The sequence below is a fragment of the Lepisma saccharinum genome, chromosome 12 (assembly GCF_977018435.1).
Source record: "Lepisma saccharinum chromosome 12, izLepSacc3.1, whole genome shotgun sequence".
Taxonomy (NCBI): Eukaryota; Metazoa; Arthropoda; class Insecta; order Zygentoma; family Lepismatidae; genus Lepisma; species Lepisma saccharinum.
In genome coordinates, this window is record NC_139240.1 from 52101155 (window position 1) to 52124909 (window position 23755).

At 37.7% G+C, this 23755-nt stretch overlaps 1 protein-coding gene across 2 annotated transcripts in view; it reads right to left on the minus strand.

The window, feature by feature from the left end:
• The window catches only part of LOC145996064 (beta,beta-carotene 15,15'-dioxygenase-like), an 82716-nt gene that overhangs the window by 48726 nt on the left and 10235 nt on the right, over positions 1–23755 (minus strand). The window contains exons 1-3 of one of the 2 annotated variants that reach the window (XM_083132288.1): positions 20977–21028; positions 17571–17707; positions 14975–15115 (exon numbers count right to left, since the gene is read on the minus strand). In XM_083132288.1, coding sequence (XP_082988414.1) covers positions 14975–15115; positions 17571–17707; positions 20977–20998 — 300 coding nt within the window. In that variant the 5' untranslated portion in view covers positions 20999–21028. Of the gene's footprint in view, positions 1–14974; positions 15116–17570; positions 17708–20976; positions 21029–23755 lie in introns of those variants that run through there. The other variant, XM_083132287.1, reaches the window with a different exon arrangement.

Below are 23755 nucleotides of genomic sequence, written 5' to 3' on the forward strand. Positions count from 1 at the left end.
ACTTAAAAAAGGGAACTCAAAGCTTCGTAAGCCACATCACCAATGAAATGAGATTTACGAATGTTGCTCCCCCCCCCCCCCCACACACACACATTGAAATAGGTTTTCCGTGGCACAGGATCCATAAGTGTATGTCGTAAATAACCAACATACGTATATATAGTGATATAGGGCAGGACTGAAACATGTCACGTTCGACGCTGAGGTCGCGAGTCAAACAACACACTGTTCTACTGCTAACACCAGGGCCGTAGCCAGCCAGGGGCATTGCCGTTACCCTCGTTTGGGGGGGGGGGGGGGGCAAGTACTTGGATAAACGTAACAACAACAACCATCACAATAATAGTAATAAAGTAGCATGAAAGGCATTATTATCCTCATAAATCACGCAAAAAGGGGGTAGAAGTCGGTTCTCACGCATTTGTGTTGAAACAGAGGATTAGAAATATTTTTTTTCAACACGTCAATTTCACATTAGCTAATAATGGAAAACAAGCACACAAACTATTTTTGAAAGAAAGAAAGTGCATGATAAATGCATTCCGAATGTACATGCATATGGCATGTAAAATTTCCATCTACAATATTTTCTTTTCACATGGAGCGACGTATTACATAATTAATTCATCCAACTCGTAACAAACCAACATTAATAGCAAATAATATCACGGGCCGCCATAGCATTCTCTGTTTTAAAACTTTTCTCTCTTAGATCGTTCGGCGCTCAGGGCCGACTCCCGCTACCCCTTTGCTACGGCATTGAACTTGATGAGACTTGTACTTTAATGTTTGACCCCCACCCTGACCCCTCCGCTAGACAATTTTCGTCCAAGGTTGTGAGCAATGCACCCTGCCCCCTCTGGTTGCGCCACTGCGTGCCTGGTTAAGGCACCATGCAATGAAAAACAATTAGTTTTCAGTGAGGAGATTTTTGTTTGCTCGATCATTCATTTAGATAAATGAAGCTGTAATATTGCGTGCATTTCCTGGCAATAAGATAAAAACTGCTTACGCTGAACTGAAATCGCTAAGTATATAAATTCTCCTTGGAGAAGAAGCTCCTCCTAGGACTTCGTAGGATTTAGTAGCTACGTAAGTAGGCAACACTGGCTGCAGCCGTCCACGTGGTGATGAAACACCTGGAGCGACACGCTGCCGGAGGGCTGTTTCCTTCCAGCAGGTTTTGCAGGCGCCCGGGTCTTGTTGAATGCCCAGGTACCTTGTAAGCGCAGAGCGCCTTGAAGACCAAGAACCCGGGTAGAGACGCAAGTCGACTCGTTGCCGTGGGCAGGCGAGCAGGTAAACCTGTTATCGCGTGCAAGCGGGCAGTGGGTAGGTAAAAGGCACTCTATGCTGGCCTCTAATTAAAAATTCATTAACACTATACAAAATTTCTGGGAAATTTGTAGCAGAACTGAAGCAATGCGTGGGGAACAAACTTGCTATTCAAAAGAAAAACTTCAGAAGAAAATATAGGACACTAAAATTTCAACTCTTTCGTAGCTTACTGGTTTGTAACCAGTAACATAGCCTTGAGATTACCCTTGCCCCAAGTTCCTAGAAATGCCAAAAATTCAAACTTTTTGATACAAATGACTAGGAGCACATATTTTTGGTAAATAAAAAAGCAAAATTTCGGTACAAAAACTGAGTCAATTTCGGGTTCAAAAGCGGTAAATAAAATGAAATATCGGTGTTATAGCGGTGAAAAATTGGATGAAAAGTGGTATATAAAAAGACATTTTGGTTTTAAAATTGTGAATATAATCCTAAATTTGATTTAAAAACTACACTTATTCCACAGAATTAACATTTCACTTCTAATAGCACATTTATGTAGTTATAAGAGTATTAAGTTTATTTCTGTGTAAAGGAGTCCATTTTTGCTTCTCCAATATTAACAGCAGAATTAATCAATTTTCCGGGAATTGCATAACTCACAGGATACTTCAGACTTCAGAAAGTGTCGCGTCAGTATATAAATGGTAAATTTCGTGTTTAAGAGTTAATTTCGCTTTTTGAAGTTCATTTCGCATTATTTCGTGACAAAACATGGTCACAAAATGGATCTCACACTTTTCAAAAACATGAAAAATTAACACTACAATGTGTTTTTTCAAATTTCGTTTTTTCGTCAAAAACGAAATATGCATGCCCCTACAAATGACCCTTTCCTTACATATGGAATCAAAGTTTCTGCAAATCAGTCAATTGAGAGATAAATGAAGTTCTCCAATAACTGATAATGTTCTGAGATTTAATTTTTTTTTTCCTGCTTCAACTTCAGAATTTTGTGTTCTTGCAAGTATCTCGTCTCAAGTTGCCAAGGGTGCGATCAATGTGTAGTTCTAAGTGTTGTAGAAGGTTTCCATTTTTAATGGATAAAGTCCAGTTTTTTTTTATGATATTTATTACTTAAGAATCAATCTTGGACCTGTTGAAAACAAATCATACTAACGCCTAGCTACGTCCCTGCCACTGGCTATCACACACATAATGGTTTCATGAAATCATCAGATTCTGGCACATCATCTAAACAAATTAACTTCATGTCGTGAAGGTATAGGTTTTCCATGTCTTCTGAATTTCATGTTAATGAAGCTATAATTATATTGTTTATATGTTACATGAAGGCTCCTGGTTAGCACTATTATGGTTAGCACTCTTGCCTTTGGTGTGAGCGGTCCCAGATCCTGATTAAACCCAAATTTCAATTCTGACCTAGCATCATTTGAGTTTTTCTTTTAACTCCACACAGTGATGCAGAGATAGGCTAATCGGGACTGGACCTACAGTTTAAAGTGAGACCCAAACTACTATGTGCCTCCACCAGGGATCGAACCCGGGATCACTTGATTACACCATTACTACCATGAAGACAATTACAACATTACTAGAAAAAGAAGTAACGTGCTCCTGTCTCAAAACCAGAAAACAGCAGCAATCGGCTCAACATGCTGACCACGTATTGCCCAACAAATAGCTGCTTGTCAGGCCATGATTCTCTGAGGGCTGTTGCATAATGCAGCTGCTTAGATCAGGAAATAGGATTCAGTCTTCACATACATAAAAGAAGCATTTATTCTACCAAGTGATGTACTCCCACTGCTCTATGGTGCAATATAGTTAGAAGTTGAACACGACGATGTAAAACAATCATAATATTCAGTTCATTCAGGTATATCTGAACTATCTGTTGTCATATATCAATGACATCGAAAAAATAAACAGTGCAATGTATACTTAGTGTTGTACACTTCAACACAACCCCCCTCCTCCCCCTATCCCACTCATCAGGGACCTGTGTGTGTGTGTGTACTAAATATTAAAGTCTAGACATTTTCCTGACTTGAATATCATTTCAACAAAGAATTTGGCCTGTGTTTACTACTTAGAGTGCTCGAAGTGATGGGGAATGATATATCCCCAGTGCCGGACTGGGAGCATCAGTAGTGTGCACAGCCAACACACGAGAAACAATTCCAAATCTAACCTTCCATACTGCAATACACAGGCATGTCAGTCGTCCTTTTCATATTTAGCTGGGAAAATATGGAATGCCCTACTGAAGAGCATGTCGAGTATACCTAAAATGGAATCTTTCCGAAATGAAGTAAAGAATTTTCTTTTAGCAGAGGTGAGATTGTGTTCAAATACTATGATGTAACTTGTACATTTATGTTATGTATTTTGTCGATATCTTCTTTTTCATTATTATTTTACTTCTATTTTTACATTGTCTTTTCACCATGGTATCATTTTATTCATGTAACATTTATTATAATTATTTGATCAATAATGGCATTCTGTAGCTAAATCGTACATTTTGTTTTGTACTGTATTAATAGTTAATACTGTAAGCACATATAAGAAATCATATAAGAAATGTAAATTTAAATGTAAAGGAGACCGAGCTTGGTTGTGACGGGAGCTGGTTGTGACAAGCACTGTTCCGTGGAAACTATTAGTGATATTAGTTTGTTGTTGACGGTGGGGGTTCATTTACATGCGCATTTCGTATCTATTGTTTGCCAGTTATGTGCTTCTCCTCAGAGAAGAGTTAGATGGGCATTTTCTTTTTGTGGGGTTTTTATCTAATTTCTGTGGTAATTATTATTTCTTATTTCTTCTCTACAGTTTTCAGTATAGCCTCAAACAGTAATAACATATCCTGAGAATTCTATTATTCATAGTCAGTATGTGAGAGGTTTTGATTGAAGACTTGAAGTTGAGATTGAAGGGTTAGAAGTGAAAAAGTGCATATGGGGCTAGTTGTGACAAAAGTAGGTGGTAAGTTGTGACAATGGTTAGAAGTGAAAAAGTGCATGTGGGGCTAGTTGTGATAAAGTAAGGGATTGGTTGTGACAGCTGTCAAATTACAGATATTTATGTGAAAACGAAAAGGAAATGAAAATGAGCAAAGTTCAGATAATGATGATGATGATTGTTTTTGACTTGCGTGTACGGAACTATTTTCCAATTCTAAATCTCGAGAGAAGTGGGTCCGGTGCCTTGAGTGTAAACAGTGAGTAAGTGATGCTTGTTTTTTTTTAGAGAAAACCTGTTTATATCTGTCAAAATTGTGACTAGGATGATGATACATAAAGCATGTTGAATTTCACAATTCATTATATCATTGTATTATTATGTTGTTAACGGTTATTATATTTTTATATTAGACAAGACATACACCATATTTTTCCTCACGTGGTGTTAGATATATATCACTTGATTAATAATTAGAAAATCAGATGGCGAGGCAACTTTTTCATCCTAACGGTGTAATTAATCTAACCATTGAAATTATTTTTACTGCACAGTGATGATACACAATTTGTCTATACTATGTAATTCAGAAGTGCTAGATACTGTCACAACTTGCCCGGCCTTGTCACAACCAGCTCCACACCGGGGCATGTTGTGATAAAACACTTCACCTTCTCTTTTCGCAAATACTGTCCTTATGCTGTAACTTGAACAAATATAAAAAAAATCATGGTAATAGCTAATTGTATACACTTGCATTTAAGATGAAAAAATTGTGAAAGTAAAGAAAATGTTAAGCAAAAGAGAAACATATGTTAATTTTGTCACAACGAACCCCAGTCTCCTCTACTCCATGGCACAGGTTAAGTGGCAGAACAGCCTCAGGCTGAACCTCACCCATGCAAATAAAGAATTTGAATTTGAAATGTGAATAGGGCGGTGGAATTTCATTGGTAGGGCAGTCTTGAGTAATTTAACAGATCAGGAAGACAAGTATTGCATTAGGTTATAGGTTACACTGAAGTAAAATAAGCTCAGTTAGAATTAGCAGCATGGGCATAGGCGCCGACTCCATGGGGCTTGAGGGGGCTCGAGCCCCCCCCCCCCCCCCCATGTTAACGATGTGGGGGCAGAGCCCCCAAATAATTTTGCTTCTCTTCTAAAGTTTACTCTGAATTGTGCCATATGAACTTCACTTTAAATACACATTTGAAATGTTTTAGACCATCAACTTTGGGGGGGGGGGGCTATGACCAGAGACAGCAAAACATTACTTATTACTATCAGGGTAGCTACGATTTTTTGATTATCAAATTCCCTGACTTTTCCAGGTTTTCCAGACCAGAAATAAAATTTTTCCAGACATGTTTGTCGTCATGTTTTTTGCTTTTGAACCTCATGCTTTTCAATTAAATATGCAGGCAAGTTAATTATTATGAATATGAATATACACAGTTATTAGCTGAAAATTTACCAAGTGATTAATATAATGCTATTCAATGAAAAAATAAATAACTATTGTACTTCCCAATTTTCACTAAGTCATTACAATTAAGGTGGTGTAAAAAAATCAATGAAAAAATGTGGGAATTATCAAAGCTTTACAATGTAACCTGTATACAACCTCAATTAGCCTATATCAATACAAATGAGAAACAACAGAACATTAGGTCATGTACCTTTAGAAAATATGCAATAAGTTTAATTTATTGGAAATAGTAGGCTACATATTACGGAAATTCAGAACTTGAATGGGGCCGGTGACCAACCATACACTTAAAAAAATATATATACGCGGGCCATACTTTGGAATCAAATATCTCTATTATTTGAGTTTTCCACATGCTGGAACCAATTTTATATTACGGAAAACATCGAAATCTGGCTTTTAAAAGGTAACAGTTCCGAATGTTTTATGATTTTTTTATTTTTTTTTAAATTTTCCTAGCAGGAAGACTAATTATCATAGAATTTTGGCAATCATTGTGACACGAAATTTGAACTTTCCTTAAAATCATGAGCACTATTTGGATTCGAAAAAGTTATGTTGAAAAAAACCTTCGAAATGACCTTACTTAATCATACACGCTTCCCACGGACAAAGTATTCTCTGGTTGACAAGCTACAGTAAGTATCGTAAACTAGTGGGAATGAATGTAGAAATAAATCGGAACCATAGTAGAGTGCATTCAGGGTCTTTATTTTAATTCTAAGACAACAAAACCTGACATTCCTAACCTAACCACAAAAGCATCTATTCACAAAATCTTAAGTAATCGCTAAAACTCTGCAGTATGTGTTAACAGACACAAATCGAAATCGAACCATGTAAAAGTTGCATTTGTAGCATGATGAAATCGTAATAAAACAAAAAGAACTTGGGCTCATTTTCACCACTTTTCAGCATAATTTCATTTTACACGCAAACAATACGTAAAATTACTATCGGCATGAAACGAACATTCCTTACCTAATAACGATGTGACCAGCATACGTTTAATTCCTCTATTTCGCAACACGTGCATATTCGAATAATAGCGTCACTGATACTGCATAAAATCACTAATTTCTCGGGTGTAACACATCTCTGCAATGTAAAAACTACGACAACGAGCAAATGAACTAGTTGATCAGGTTGCTTCTGAACGGGTCGCAAACGAAAGACTTGGATTCACAGAATGGGTTCACGGGGGGAACGAAGTAGTGAGTCCCTTTGTTTTTACTCGGCGTCCGCACCCGTCCAGTGTGACGTCAACCACAGCCAGTTACGTGAAATTCTGCTCTTCAAGCTTTATTGCAGATCCAAAACCAATGAACTGTCCAAACACCAACCTGCTCCGCTTCATGTATCAAAAGAGAACGGGTTCCGAACGGGTGTGTTCTTGAAGAAAGAAAATTTCCTCACCACACACAAAGCTAAAGCAACATTTTTTTCCACAAGAAATTCTGAGGATGGCTGGTGCGTAGGTTTCGTCTTGAGTACCTTCTTCTCTAAGGAAAAATCTCACGCCTCTCCAAATTCCGGTCTTGAACAGGTTAACAAGAACGAGTCGCAAAATGAACGGATCCGATAGTGAATAAATATATAAAATTGAAATGCGAAGGAACCATAATTTTGTACGTAACAGACTAGAAGTCATAATGACAAGAGGAACAAGTTTCTGAACTGAATCTTTTGGGGGGACTGGAATCACAACAACCGAATTCGGAAGTGGAAATGAACCGTTCGTTCATTTTGTAACTGGTTCTCCTGCAACTCCAAAATGTGCGTAAATTCCAGAAAATATGCAAAATTCCCTGACTTTTCCCTTTTTTCCCTTTTTTCCAGTCGCGTAGCAACCCTGACTATATACTAAGTATATAATTATGAGTATTGTTAAAATTTTTACTAAAAAGAGTTTCAAAAGACGATGTGCATGAACTACGGGAGTGAATGGGAGTTCGGGCTACAAATGGCTCTCACATGACATTCAGAACGAGATCGTTGATATATTAGGGAGATCTGTTTTTTGCTCCGTGGTAGCAGATATTAAAAGTTGGAAATATTTTGCTATTATGATTGACAAAACTTGTGACATATCCATCCGTGAGCAATTGACATTCTGCATTCGAACTGTGAATGAAAATTTTGATATTTTTGAGGAATTCATTGGCTTTTACGAGATTCAGAACACTGAGACCAAAACTTAAAAAAGGGAGTGAGTGAGTCATTCATTAATTTATTTCAGTGATCAGAGCCCCCCCCCCCCCCCAGTAATTTTGACATCTCCCTGAGCATGGGAGATGCAAATCAACTAGTGTGCAATTATTAATTAGCAATTAACTCTTCAACATGTTGAGAACTTTTCTTATGAATTCGTGGAGAAGATATTGGTTTAGAAGAGTTGGATTCAAACTAAATTATTATCATCATTCAATCAATTCATTCCTAGATATAGAAAAGACATATGATAGCATGGACAGAACAAAGATTTGGAAGGCTCTAAGAGAGAAAGAGATCGAGGAAGAGATAGTGTGTATGTGCAGGTCACATACAAGGCTGACCAGAGCTGTGTGAAGATGCCAGTGGGAAGAATGGAGTGGTTCAGTATAAGTACTGGCCTAAAACAGGGAAGTGCTCTTTCCCTACTGCTCTTCATAATTACAATGGATGCAATTAACGAAGAGGTCGGGAAGAAGATAGGAGAGAAAGAGATGAAAGCCCTGTTGTTCGCTGATGACTTAGTAGTATGGGGAAACAGGCAAGAAGAAGTACAGAGACAGCTTGATAGTTGGAATGAGGAAATCAGAAGAGCAGGAATGAAGTTCAGTGCAGAAAAGAGTGAAGTGATAATAACAAGAAACAGAGCCAGAAATGAACCAAGAATAAAGATGGACACGCAAGAGTTGAGGGTAGTGGAGAGCTTCAAATATCTAGGAAGCATAATTGAGAGAAGTGGAAGAATAGATGAGGAGGTAAACAGAAGAGGACAAATGGGTGGTAGACTATATGAAAGCATTCGAAGATTAAGGAACAGGGATGTACCTATGAAATGCAAGAAGGTAATATATACGAGGGTCACTATTTATATTTTGAGCCTAACAATGAAAAAACAGGAATTTGGCATTGAAAACTGCTTTATTGTTTTTCGAAGTATTCTCCTTTATGATCAATACACTTTTGCATTCGTTCGAACCATTTGTCAAAGCAGTTTTTCCAATCTTCTTGAGACACCTCCATAATATGGTTTTTGAACGCATCAACGGCATCTTCCGCCGACGAAAATCGTTGTCCACGCAATTTATTCTTGACATTCGGGAACAAGAAGAAGTCATTGGGTGCCAAATCAGGACTGTACGGTGGATGACCCATCAATTCGATTTTTTGACTGTTCATAAAGTCGGTTGTTACACGAGATGTGTGACAGCTGGCGTTGTCTTGATGAAGAATGATCCGACGGTGTTTGTTTGTTTTCCGTATTTGACCGAAGTCCTCTGGCAAACAAATTGTTGTGTACCATTCAGAGTTGACCGTTCTACGTTCCTCTAAAGGCACAGTTGCCGACCAGTTTTCCCGAAAAAACAGGCGACCATTTGTTTCGATGTGCTTCGAGCGCGAACAACTTTTGTTGGATTGGGTTCATCTTGAAACACTCATACAGTCGACTGCTGTTTACGTTCCGGCTCATATGCATATATCCATGATTCGTCACCTGTTACAATCTTATATACATCTTTTGAAGAACCACGATTGTATTTATTGAGCATTTGTTTCCACCAATTGACGCGAGCGTCTTTTTGAGTTTTTGTCAAATTGTGTGGGATCCAACGAGAACATACCTTTCTCACAGCTAAATGATCATGTAATATTTTACATATGCTGGTGGAACTAATGCCTATGGTTGCCTCAATCTCACAGTATGTCACATGACGATCTTGCAGTATTAGGTTTTGCACAGCATCAATGTTTTCTTGAACAACAACTGATTTTGGACGACCTTCGCGAATCTCGTCGGTGAGCGAATGGCGGCCACGATTAAATTCGTTATACCAGCATTTCACAGTGGCAAAGGATGGGGCTTCATCGCCAAACGTGGAAGTAAGTTGATCGATGCACTCTTGTCTTGATAATCCACGTCGAAAATCATAAAAAATCATTGCATGAAAATATTCACGAGTTAATTCCATTTTATTGTTGTCGCGCAATCTCCAAGGCAACATAAACAACACAAATGAAGCTATTGACAAAACATTTGAAGTACGTTATGGTCAATAATGCCAGACGATTCCGTGCAAACGTCAAATCGCACCTAACTTCAATCAGTGTTGCCAAGGCTCAAAATATAAATAGTGACCCTCGTAACACATACTATGTGCCAATAATTACGTGCGGAGCAGAGACTTGGACAAGGACAGAGAGAGAGAAAAGAATGTGTTTTTTCAAATTTCGTTTTTTCGTCAAAAACGAAATATGCATGCCCCTACAAATGACCCTTTCCTTACATATGGAATCAAAGTTTCTGCAAATCAGTCAATTGAGAGATAAATGAAGTTCTCCAATAACTGATAATGTTCTGAGATTTAAATTTTTTTTCCTGCTTCAACTTCAGAGCTTTGTGTTCTTGCAAGTATCTCGTCTCAAGTTGCCAAGGGTGCGATCAATGTGTAGTTCTAAGTGTTGTAGAAGGTTTCCATTTTTAATGGATAAAGTCCAGTTTTTTTTTATGATATTTATTACTTAAGAATCAATCTTGGACCTGTTGAAAACAAATCATACTAACGCCTAGCTACGTCCCTGCCACTGGCTATCACACACATAATGGTTTCATGAAATCATCAGATTCTGGCACATCATCTAAACAAATTAACTTCATGTCGTGAAGGTATAGGTTTTCCATGTCTTCTGAATTTCATGTTAATGAAGCTATAATTATATTGTTTATATGTTACATGAAGGCTCCTGGTTAGCACTATTATGGTTAGCACTCTTGCCTTTGGTGTGAGCGGTCCCAGATCCTGATTAAACCCAAATTTCAATTCTGACCTACCATCATTTGAGTTTTTCTTTTAAGTCCACACAGTGATGCAGAGATAGGCTAATCGGGACTGGACCTACAGTTTAAAGTGAGACCCAAACTACTATGTGCCTCCACCAGGGATCACTTGATTACACCATTACTACCATGAAGACAATTACAACATTACTAGAAAAAGAAGTAATGTGCTCCTGTCTCAAAACCAGAAAACAGCAGCAATCGGCTCAATATGCTGACCACGTATTGCCCAACAAATAGCTGCTTGTCAGGCCATGATTCTCTGAGGGCTGTTGCATAATGCAGCTGCTTAGATCAGGAAATAGGATTCAGTCTTCACATACATAAAAGAAGCATTTATTCTACCAAGTGATGTACTCCCACTGCTCTATGGTGCAATATAGTTAGAAGTTGAACACGACGATGTAAAACAATCATAATATTCAGTTCATTCAGGTATATCTGAACTATCTGTTGTCATATATCAATGACATCGAAAAAATAAACAGTGCAATGTATACTTAGTGTTGTACACTTCAACACAACCCCCCTCCTCCCCCTATCCCACTCATCAGGGACCTGTGTGTGTGTGTGTACTAAATATTAAAGTCTAGACATTTTCCTGACTTGAAAATCATTTCAACAAAGAATTTGGCCTGTGTTTACTACTTAGAGTGCTCGAAGTGATGGGGAATGATATATCCCCAGTGCCGGACTGGGAGCATCAGTAGTGTGCACAGCCAACACACGAGAAACAATTCCAAATCTAACCTTCCATACTGCAATACACAGGCATGTCAGTCGTCCTTTTCATATTTAGCTGGGAAAATATGGAATGCCCTACTGAAGAGCATGTCGAGTATACCTAAAATGGAATCTTTCCGAAATGAAGTAAAGAATCTTCTTTTAGCAGAGCAGAGATTGTGTTCAAATACTATGATGTAACTTGTACATTTATGTTATGTATTTTGTCGATATCTTCTTTTTCATTATTATTTTACTTCTATTTTTACATTGTCTTTTCACCATGGTATCATTTTATTCATGTAACATTTATTATAATTATTTGATCAATAATGGCATTCTGTAGCTAAATCGTACATTTTGTTTTGTACTGTATTAATAGTTAATACTGTAAGCACATATAAGAAATCATATAAGAAATGTAAATTTAAATGTAAAGGAGACCGAGCTTGGTTGTGACGGGAGCTGGTTGTGACAAGCACTGTTCCGTGGAAACTATTAGTGATATTAGTTTGTTGTTGACGGTGGGGGTTCATTTACATGCGCATTTCGTATCTATTGTTTGCCAGTTATGTGCTTCTCCTCAGAGAAGAGTTAGATGGGCATTTTCTTTTTGTGGGGTTTTTATCTAATTTCTGTGGTAATTATTATTTCTTATTTCTTCTCTACAGTTTTCAGTATAGCCTCAAACAGTAATAACATATCCTGAGAATTCTATTATTCATAGTCAGTATGTGAGAGGTTTTGATTGAAGACTTGAAGTTGAGATTGAAGGGTTAGAAGTGAAAAAGTGCATATGGGGCTAGTTGTGACAAAAGTAGGGGGTAAGTTGTGACAATGGTTAGAAGTGAAAAAGTGCATGTGGGGCTAGTTGTGATAAAGTAAGGGATTGGTTGTGACAGCTGTCAAATTACAGATATTTATGTGAAAACGAAAAGGAAATGAAAATGAGCAAAGTTCAGATAATGATGATGATGATTGTTTTTGACTTGCGTGTACGGAACTATTTTCCAATTCTAAATCTCGAGAGAAGTGGGTCCGGTGCCTTGAGTGTAAACAGTGAGTAAGTGATGCTTGTTTTTTTTAGAGAAAACCTGTTTATATCTGTCAAAATTGTGACTAGGATGATGATACATAAAGCATGTTGAATTTCACAATTCATTATATCATTGTATTATTATGTTGTTAACGGTTATTATATTTTTATATTAGACAAGACATACACCATATTTTTCCTCACGTGGTGTTAGATATATATCACTTGATTAATAATTAGAAAATCAGATGGCGAGGCAACTTTTTCATCCTAACGGTGTAATTAATCTAACCATTGAAATTATTTTTACTGCACAGTGATGATACACAATTTGTCTATACTATGTAATTCAGAAGTGCTAGATACAGTCACAACTTGCCCGGCCTTGTCACAACCAGCTCCACACAGGGGCATGTTGTGATAAAACACTTCACCTTCTCTTTTTGCAAATACTGTCCTTATGCTGTAACTTGAACAAATATAAAAAAAATCATGGTAATAGCTAATTGTATACACTTGCATTTAAGATGAAAAAATTGTGAAAGTAAAGAAAATGTTAAGCAAAAGAGAAACATATGTTAATTTTGTCCTTGTCCAAGTCTCTGCTCCGCACGTAATTATTGGCACATAGTATGTGTTACGAGGGTCACTATTTATATTTTGAGCCTTGGCAACACTGATTGAAGTTAGGTGCGATTTGACGTTTGCACGGAATCGTCTGGCATTATTGACCATAACGTACTTCAAATGTTTTGTCAATAGCTTCATTTGTGTTGTTTATGTTGCCTTGGAGATTGCGCGACAACAATAAAATGGAATTAACTCGTGAATATTTTCATGCAATGATTTTTTATGATTTTCGACGTGGATTATCAAGACAAGAGTGCATCGATCAACTTACTTCCACGTTTGGCGATGAAGCCCCATCCTTTGCCACTGTGAAATGCTGGTATAACGAATTTAATCGTGGCCGCCATTCGCTCACCGACGAGATTCGCGAAGGTCGTCCAAAATCAGTTGTTGTTCAAGAAAACATTGATGCTGTGCAAAACCTAATACTGCAAGATCGTCATGTGACATACTGTGAGATTGAGGCAACCATAGGCATTAGTTCCACCAGCATATGTAAAATATTACATGATCATTTAGCTGTGTGAAAGGTATGTTCTCGTTGGATCCCACACAATTTGACAAAAACTCAAAAAGACGCTCGCGTCAATTGGTGGAAACAAATGCTCAATAAATACAATCGTGGTTCTTCAAAAGATGTATATAAGATTGTAACAGGTGACGAATCATGGATATATGCATATGAGCCGGAACGTAAACAGCAGTCGACTGTATGAGTGTTTCAAGATGAACCCAATCCAACAAAAGTTGTTCGCGCTCGAAGCACATCGAAACAAATGGTCGCCTGTTTTTTCGGGAAAACTGGTCGGCAACTGTGCCTTTAGAGGACAGAGAGAGAGAAAAGAAAGATGCAGGCAGTGGAGATGAAATTTTGAAGGAGTGTATTGGGGAAGACTAGAAGGGATAGAATAAGGAATGAGGAGATCCGACAGACAGTGGGTGCGGCAAATCTTCAGGACAGGATAGATCAGGCACAGATGAGATGGTTCGGACACATGAAGAGGATGGATGCAGAAAGACTACCAGTAAGAGCTTACAATGCACAAGAAGTGGGAATAAGGCCAAGGGGGAGAACAAGATGTCCGTGAAAAGCGCAGATAGCAGAGTGTTAGGAGGAGGAGAAGATTTGAATACCGTGGAAAGAGAGGAGTGCAGAGGCTCGACTTCTATGTCGACCCAGCCAGAGGCAGGAAATGGCAAAGGCTGATCATGATGATTCAATCAATTATAAAGAGTATGCTTCTCATGTCTTTTTGAACTCAACAACATTGTCTAAAAATAATGATCTATTTTCATGATGCTTCTAACCAACAAAAAAATCATGTTGTTGCACCATCTCTGGTCAAAAGACACAAGTTTGATATACACTATTTAGAGCGTATTTTCATTTCCAGAGTCATGTTAAATGCTATGTGCTTAAACTACATAGTAGTACGTAATTTCTGACCCTCTCAATAATTCGGCACTTCCGCGAATCCGGCACCCATATGTGCAAGGAATGGCCGGATTAGCGAGAGTCTAGTGTATTAGTTGGAGATAATAGTATAAATTAGGCTGTTATTTCAGCAAGGGTGTATACAATATACTGAAACACATTTTTGGCGCCATTTTGGAAACAGGGATATGGGGATCTTGCCCATTGTCCCGGTGTGCCAGTCCAGCTCTGGGTATTCAAATTTTAGCAAAGCATGCTTCAGCTGTCTCACTGTCACCATGTTAAACCATAGGAACATTCACCCAGCTAACGTCCACCTCAGGTACTGATTACTACCTATGTTAAACCTACCAGGCCTGACATCAGCCGAGAGAATATACTCTTGCATGGATCAGGGAAAGCCTTTGTTCCAAACTCCGTGAACACAGGTCTTTCGATAGAAACTGCTTTCTTATATGCATCTGATTGTAAGAATTTCTTCATGAATTTCACCTGAAATACATATAAATTAAATGACTATATTTGAAGTTCCCTTGTACAGTAGGATGCATAAGTATCACCAAGCCAAATTGTCCATCACCACGTGTATCCTCTATGCTTTACTCAATGAGAAATTCAAGAATTAAAGCAAAATGCTATCAAGCTACTGACAACTTCATATTCCTTAAAAACACTTTTGATGCATGAGAAAATTTATGAAAGTAGTCTGTGACAATTTGCCATGCAATACTTGTACATTTCACTATAATCACAAATAAATATTAACAAAAAATGTAAAAAAAGAAACAAGTTTCTTACTCTTGCCCTGTTGTGACAGAAAAGAGGTGAATAATCCTTTAGGCTGAACTTGTTGGAAGATAGTAAGACACTAATTTTGAAACTAGGTGTTGTTTAGATAAACCTTTTCACTTACAACTTAGACTGCATTATGATCACTACTTCTATTTCTTACTCTAAATTTTACTTCAAAATTCCTTACATTTTGTGAAGTAAATGTTTCTCGTGTATCCAAAAACTCAATATGCTGACCAAAGCAGAAATTTATTTTATTCTAAAACATAAACTAAATGTTACGTTTCAACTTTCTAGCAAGGTCTTCTTCAGACTCTGTACCAAATACAAAAATACAATTTACAAATACAAAATACAATTTTTGTATTTTGTACAGAGTCTGAAGAAGATCTTGCTAGAATGTTGAAACGTAACGTTTAGTTTATGATTTGAGTTACTGTTTTAAGTCCACTTTATGCACAGTAAGGCTAATCAGGACTGGACCTACAGTTTAAAGTGGGATCCGAACCACTTGTGCCTCCACCGGGTATCGAACCTGGGACCCCTCGATTACAAGGCAATGACGCTACCACTGCACCATGGGGGAGGCCCACGTTTAGTTTATGTTTTAGAATAAAATAAATTTCTGCCTTGGCCAGCATATTGAGTTTTTGGTTACTATGGAAACAAGGCTATTAATAGTGTTAGTCTCGTGTATGCGTGGGAACAAAATTCATTAAAAATCTTAGCTTACACATATAGGGTACCATACGTCCTCTTTTTCCCAGACATGTCCTACATTTTAGCCCTATGTCCGGCATCCGAGAGGAATTTTAAAAACTCTTAAATGTTCCACATTTTGAGAGTCACATAATTTGAATAAGGCAAATACGTGTCTCAGTACAACAAAGACATATTGTGCAAGTTCCAAGTCAATGAACTACACTCCCAAACTCAATAGTGAAATTTATTTTGATTGAGACATTTCAAAAACAAGTATGTTGTGCTAGAACTAAGACTGAAGCTTCAAAAAAGTTTTGGGGCCATATTCTCTTGACCCCTAAGTGGAATTTCTTGCTTTGGGGTTTATACCAATGGAATGGATGTAATCATACAAGAAATTTCCCAGTTCTGTTTTAGTAAGCAAGTGATGTACTGAACAAAGTTATTGAGCTGAAGCCATCCCAAATGAAACTTGAACCATTGCACATAATGTTTCATAGTATTTCATGTTATGTTAAATTGTAAATATTTGTCATTCCAGTCATAACAAAAATGTTCAGAGAGTATTTTCATTAATGTCAGCACAATGGACTCATAAGAGATATAAATTCCTCATAGATTCTGTAAAAAGTAAGGTACTGGTTACAAGTTTAGGAATTTTGTATTCAGGAAATCATGAAAAAAGTGAAAATGTGTCAGTTAACATTATTTGCTAACATGTTCTAGTATTGCATATTTACTGTGAATGATAAGAGTCCTACATTTTGGGACAGCATGTCCTACTTTTCCCTTGAAGTGATCTGGTAACCTTATACACATACTGCTACAAAACTGTCCTACAGTTAAACCACGCCAATGTTAAGATATTTTAGAAAAATGAAACAATGTTGAAACATTCTGCAAACATTTCAGAAATATTTTCTAAATGACAAATACTTGCTGGATTATGCTGAAGTCTAGAGTGAAAATAAAAGATGTATGCCATTTTTACTATGCCCTGCGACAGGTTAAGTTTGCAGCAACTTTTCGCATATATTTATTTATTGGAATTTCCAGTACAGCAGAAGCCATTTTAAACCAGAAAGAAACAACAGTAAAATAGACTAAGATTAAAAACAAAGAACGGATAACATAAAATAAACAAAAATAAAACAAACCAAAAAAAGTACCAAGGTAAAAAGATCAGTTTCACAAAAGCATTACTTATGTACAATTTTTTCTATGTTGCTGATAAAAAATGAATATGAAGTGAATATAGACCCAAACGTGCACGCAGGATATAGTTCTGCTGCAATACCGTCTATTTTCTCACTGTCTGTGATATCAACAGCTCGGTGGTTGAGGCAAGACTGGCACGGGAGATTCTGAGCGCCATTTTTGCATAGATTGATACATAAAACCTGCTGCAAAGTTAACCTGTCATGGGGTTTTTGTAATACATTTCATACTATACCTTTCCATCTTTAATATCAAACTTGTGGAGAACACTGAAGCCATCAAGCCAGTGATTTACAACAAAATCTCCTCCAAGATCAAATTTTCCAGGACCCACTCGGACTAAGCTTCCCTTCAACCAATTTGGAATTTGACCTGAAAGATCAAAAATTAAAAGACTTACACAGCATTCAAAAAGTTCAGGGTCTAATGCTACTAAGAACACAATTTTCAGATAAGTGCAATTTTATGCATCCCTGTTCTCTCCATATCTGCTGGAGATTGCTCGTACAACCACTGAAAGGCGTGTGCATAGCCTTCCGTTGGGATTGAGTTAAAAATGACCGCCCTTTTTTCTGTATGGTCTCCACATTTTCAAAACCATGTCCTTTCAGTGCCTGGGTAATGGGAGAAAGTCAACCGGAGCCAAAACTGGCAAGTAGGGTGGATTATTAATCACTGTGGCTAATTTTGTTGTGAGAGAAATCTCAACACAATGAGTGAGAAATGTGCTGGAGCATTGTCGTATATGAGAAACCATTAATCTGATTGGTACATTTCTGACCCAACTATGTGAATTCTTTTCAAAAGACAATGAAGTGTTGTACCTCTATGTAAATGGTCCAATCTCAATCATTCAGTCTTCTTGAATGAAAAATGCAATGAGCATTGCTTTCCATTTCGGTTTTGACTCGTGACTAGAGATTGTATGTTAGGAAAAATGCCTATACTTCATTGTTACAGATGTAATAAATATATAACATAATGTAAGTTATGTCAGGGTATGGCTTTCTACATAAAAGTTATATTGCCTATTTTTTGTGTATAATGCCTATTTGCCTGATTTTCGAAATTAACATTTCATTATATTTATACAATTAAAATGTACAGTAGTCTACAGCCCCGTATAGTTCCCGACTCTTTTGGACTCTCCGCACTTTCATGTCTATAGATCGACCACAAGGAAAAAAACCTTGGGACGAGAAGTCCCCGCGCAACTTTCCCTTCTTCCCTCCACCTCGGGCCATAAGGAAGCATGGTCAACTCTCCCCCTCCCCTACTCGCGGGGTTACGGTGCACAGGACTCGCGGGTCTGCGCAGGTTGTTTAGCTCGTGGTTCCACTATAGTTGGTCACATGGTGCAACACTGACTCGTCTACTTCATTGATTTGCTCCCAGGTAGTGTATTTGGTGTCTCTACCATTTGCACTATGTTCTGGAGCGGTGGAAATGTGTGGTGTATGGTCACGTGGTGCATGCTAACTAATCACATGAATTTTTAAAGCAGCACACAGGCATTTGTTGAATTTTCTGAACTTGAACACTGCCATTCGTCTACTTGGTTGAACGTTATACATGCCTACCTAAGTTAAAGCAAGCAGTAGTGCCCATCACCACTTCCCATGCCTCCCTTAAGCTGTCAGTCAGTCAGTTGCCATTGGCGTGTGCAGACCCTCTGATTATGGGAGCAAAAGCCTTGATGGAAGTTCAGTCGGGGAAGGAAAAAAATCTCACTCGATGTCACTGTTTCATAATGCCATATCATACCCGCAATGTAGAAATGGAACTCCTATTTTCTTAGTAAATGAAGGCCGATCTACAAAATTTACATTCTTCTTAAACTAAAACTTTCACTATATACACTATTGCAAATCAAAATATTGGATAGTGTAAACACTGTTTTTTTCAACCTTAGAATGAACTCCTGCAGTCTTACGAAAATATCCTACAATACGTTAGTTTTCATTCACTTGGTACAACCATCTCCACTATGTTACTGGCACAAACCTGCACGGCAAGGGTATCTGATGTTGATCGCAATTCAGCTTTTACATGCGACAACTTGGAGAACACTCCTTTGCACGAGTAACTTGTCACAGAAAAAAGCATAGAACATGTTCAGCACTTTAGGAAAAAATTATGTTGCAGTTGAGGTAGTATCAGAATCTTTCAACCCCTTAAGCAATTCCCCATGGAAGTCGATTTAAAGCTGTTTAGAAGTTAAGACTTTCGCATCTAGATCAATCTCGGACACAATGAACTGAGCTGAAATAAGCATGAGATATTCTTCATTCAGTTAGCCTGCCTAATTCAGCTTATGTCATATTTATATGAAATCACACCCAAGTTTTGAATGTATTATGTTAGGTTACTTAAGAGAGTTCATTTTACTTTGTGTAGGCCAAGATTTGTTAAATTTTAAAGTATTCGGTACTAGTTTACTATCCTTCGGACACATTTATTTATTTTTACAGAAGAAACTACTTACCGTAATAAGTTCCTGTAGCATTGTCGAACACCGGGAAAGTGTTTTGTGTGATGTGGGAATGTTTCATAGCTGAAATTCATGTTGTTCGTTGAAAATTAATTATCCGACTGAGAATAGGCCCACGAACCATTGGCACGTGGATAGGTTAGTTCTGTTAGGTTAGGAAACATAGGGTATAATTTAACAATACAGGGAATTTCTCCAATTTGTTTGAAATTTCGGATACTTACTAATTTGGGTCTCCTAATCACGAATCTGCACTTAAAATTTGGCGCTCACGTATAGAAATTCCTGAATTATGGCTAGCCCCACGAACCATTGGCACGTGGTTAGGTTAGGTTAGGAAACAGTTAAATTTTAGGGTCGTAGTAATATCAGGAATATATATATTTCGTTCTTTAAGTATTCGAAACGGAAAATCTTGCGATAAATAATGAGCAATTGTGCATTGTCGGTTGCGATGACTGACCCTCTTATTTTGCAAGTTTGACACGTGAGCGTCAAATTTTAACTTCAGATTCATGATTAGGAGCCCTAATTTAGTGAGTATGCCGAATTTCAAACAAAATGGAGAAATTCCCGGTATTGTAAATCGCTCCAAACATAGGTAAAATTTGGTGTCGTGTTAGTATCAGGATCTAGAAATTGGAAATAACTGCGAACCATTGGCGCTAGCCCCACGAACCATTGGCGCGTGGTTAGGTTAGTTCTGTTAGTTTAGGAAACATAGTTCAAATTTCATCAAAACAACGTTGATACACCTTCAGGAATGTTCCGCGAAGCCGATACGTAAGTACGAATGTCAAAAATTGACAAAACGAAAAAATTAGAGGTGTCCGAAGGATAGTAAATTTTTACCATTTTACATTACTTTGGGCCTCTTAGAGTAAACCTTTAAAATGTTGGTATATTCTTAAAGATTAGACTTTCACCTTTAAAATGATATATGATCTGTTATACTTTGCATTGGGTAAAAATAAGCTCACTGGGGACCACTTTCCATGGACAGGCCCACATCCATTCACCTGTCTTTCATTTCTGGTGTCAAATGTTTTGGAACCCATCTCGCACACACTTTCTTGATCATCAGTACGTCATGAACAGTATGGTGGGCTTATCCGACACCAGCGTTCATCTTTGATGCAATCTCACTCACCGTAATACGCCTGTTTTCCCATATCAACTCTCGCAATGTTGTTCTCCGTGACTGAGAGACAGAGCGTCCTGGACGTGGGCGAATCTTGTACACTTATTACACCCTGTTTGAACTTCTCTGCCCACTCGTACACTTGTGTTCGACTCAAGCAGCTTTCACCATATTGCACTGCCATCCGACGGTGAATATCGATTGGTTTCAACCCTTCAGCTAACAGAAATCTAATGACACTTCGCTGCTCCAAGTTGGTGCAAACCTTCAAGGGTGCCGCCATCTTGTTTAACTGATTCCCAGCACCCTGTTCGCGAGGCAGGCGTGCCAGGCCCACCTGTTAATAGTTGTAGGACGCCACCACAAAATAACAAAAAACACCGAACATGGTCGTATTTTCGATTTTTTATACAACTTTTCCGGTTATATATTAATGTACTTTGTACATTAGGTTACAGATTTAAATTTTAGTAAACAAATTTCTCTTGGTCTTCAGCAAGTGTCCTACAGTTGGGACGCGATAAGAAGCGATGTGCAATCAGAACGTGACCAAATTCTGTCTCCTCGTTGGCTGCCATGTGGCTGGGGATTTTCTGCGTTGCCACGTTCGCGCAAACAGGCGGAAAGGCTAATCAGCTGTTCTGTTGGCAAGCTCGGGAAAAAATAAAACGTCACGCGAAATTAAGCACGTATGTAATATATGTTATTTCCGTCGTAGAGTGAGAAATTAACGAATCTAGAAGTTTGAATCTGAAGTTTCTTGTAGGTTAACGTTAACTTCCCGTGTGAATTTTACTTTCTGGCAAGCATGAAACATTTTCTCTTCCTGCTCTACACAGCAACCGAAAACCTTCAATGAAAGAACCTTTGTTGTGTTTTTATTATGGTACATTGCAAGCATCAGTTACCGGCATCATTTTACTTGTGTTGTGTCGTATCACAATACCAACAAAATAAAACGCGTCTTGTGTTATGAACAACTGTGGCAAATCATTCTCCTTTGATTTCATGCCGCCTCTCTTTGCCTTCTTTGTCACGCCACGGCGTTCGTCTTTTTCGCAACTCGATACCGACCGCAGCTATACCCGCCTATTGTTTTTGTATACGAAAGTCGCCCTTTATTTTGTAAAGACATGGAATTTATACTTCTGTAACATTGTTGAAGCTTCAGAAGGTACAAATGAAATGTATTTCTTGAAAATTAGGGCGAATTACGTATAAACAAATTACGTACAATTTGGTTCCGTTAACACGTTCTTAAATTATATTTTGCGGAACCTACAAAAATTCACCTCTAAAACAGAATTTCACAGAACTGAGTTACTGTATTACTGAGAAGAATTTATCAAGAACAAATCAATTGTGTGTGAATTGATGATTGAGTTGGTGTTTTAAAGTCCACTTTATGCACACTACGGCTAATCTGGAATGGACCTACAGTTGGAAGTGGGATCCGAACCACTATGTGCCTCTACAGGGTATCGAACCCAGGACTACTTGATTACAAGGCGACGACGCTTACCCTACCACTGTACAGTGGGATCCTTAAGTATTACCGTGCAAATTGTCCATGACTATTTTCATTAATTTTTATTTTACATCCGATGTGTTTTTAAGCGATGGGATTTTCTGTATAATGGTGCAGAAGTTTTCAACAGCTTGTTTTGAGTTTTCTTTTAATTTTTGAAGCTCCTATTGGGTCAAATAAAGTACACGAACATGGTGATGGACAATTTGCAAGGTAATACTCATGGATCCCACTGTACCATCAGGGAGGCACATGTGGGTGTGTGAAGTGAGATAATTTGGGAAGCTACATAAGAATACATTTCTGGCAAGACAGAGTTCAATAAATTACAACGATCCGCTTGGCAATTGCTCGATTTTCGTACCATTAATGATACATTTGGTATATGTGTTTTCGAGCTACCTGTAGGCTATATAAAAACATAAAAAATGAATGAAAGAACAGAAGTAGTTAAGTTGTTCCTTCAAATATGAACGAAGTCGGAATGAGAACAATGGAAGGGTCCCGTTGTTAACCAGATGTTTAATCCTACACGTGTTTCTGTGGGCTCGCGAAAATCCTGAAGTAGATCAATCCTGCAAACGGCGCGTCACTACCAGACCGGGTGGTTCCACGCCGGCTGCTAGCGCGTCCCGACTTTAGTTATATTTTACTAAAAGTACTATATCAAGAAGTTTTACTAATAAAATAAAATAAAATGTTGCTTGTTGTATTTGATATTGCTTCTACATGTATAAAAGAGTTTATTACCATAGTTAAAAAGAGTTTATTCACATCATGAATACGGGGCAGTAGAATTAATTTATCAATGACCTGTTAGTCTTTTCAAGATTATGAATGTAACTTGATTTTCAGTTGTAAATATAATGCATGCTAGAAGATTTACTAAAAGAGGCAATGATAAACATTCAGAACCCATGGTTATGGGATACTGATAGTCATGCGATTTCAATATTATGAAACATTGGTTCAAACTAAAGTTATCTTGCATTTCCTGATTCAGCAATTAAATTCAGCAGCTGATTAAAATGATGTCATTTTAGGGTGACTAGATGCCCTGGTTCCAGAACAGTACTAGTTTTCACCTCGAGATCCCAGTGGATACCTTTGGCACTCTAAATTGTCTCAGTTTTTAAGCCAAAAGTAAAATACATAATGTTTTTTTTTAGTAATTTGATTTTTATTGTTGTCATCACGTAATAAATACAACAAATTGCACAGTCCAAGTTCATTACATGTAAGATTACGAGTGTAGAATAC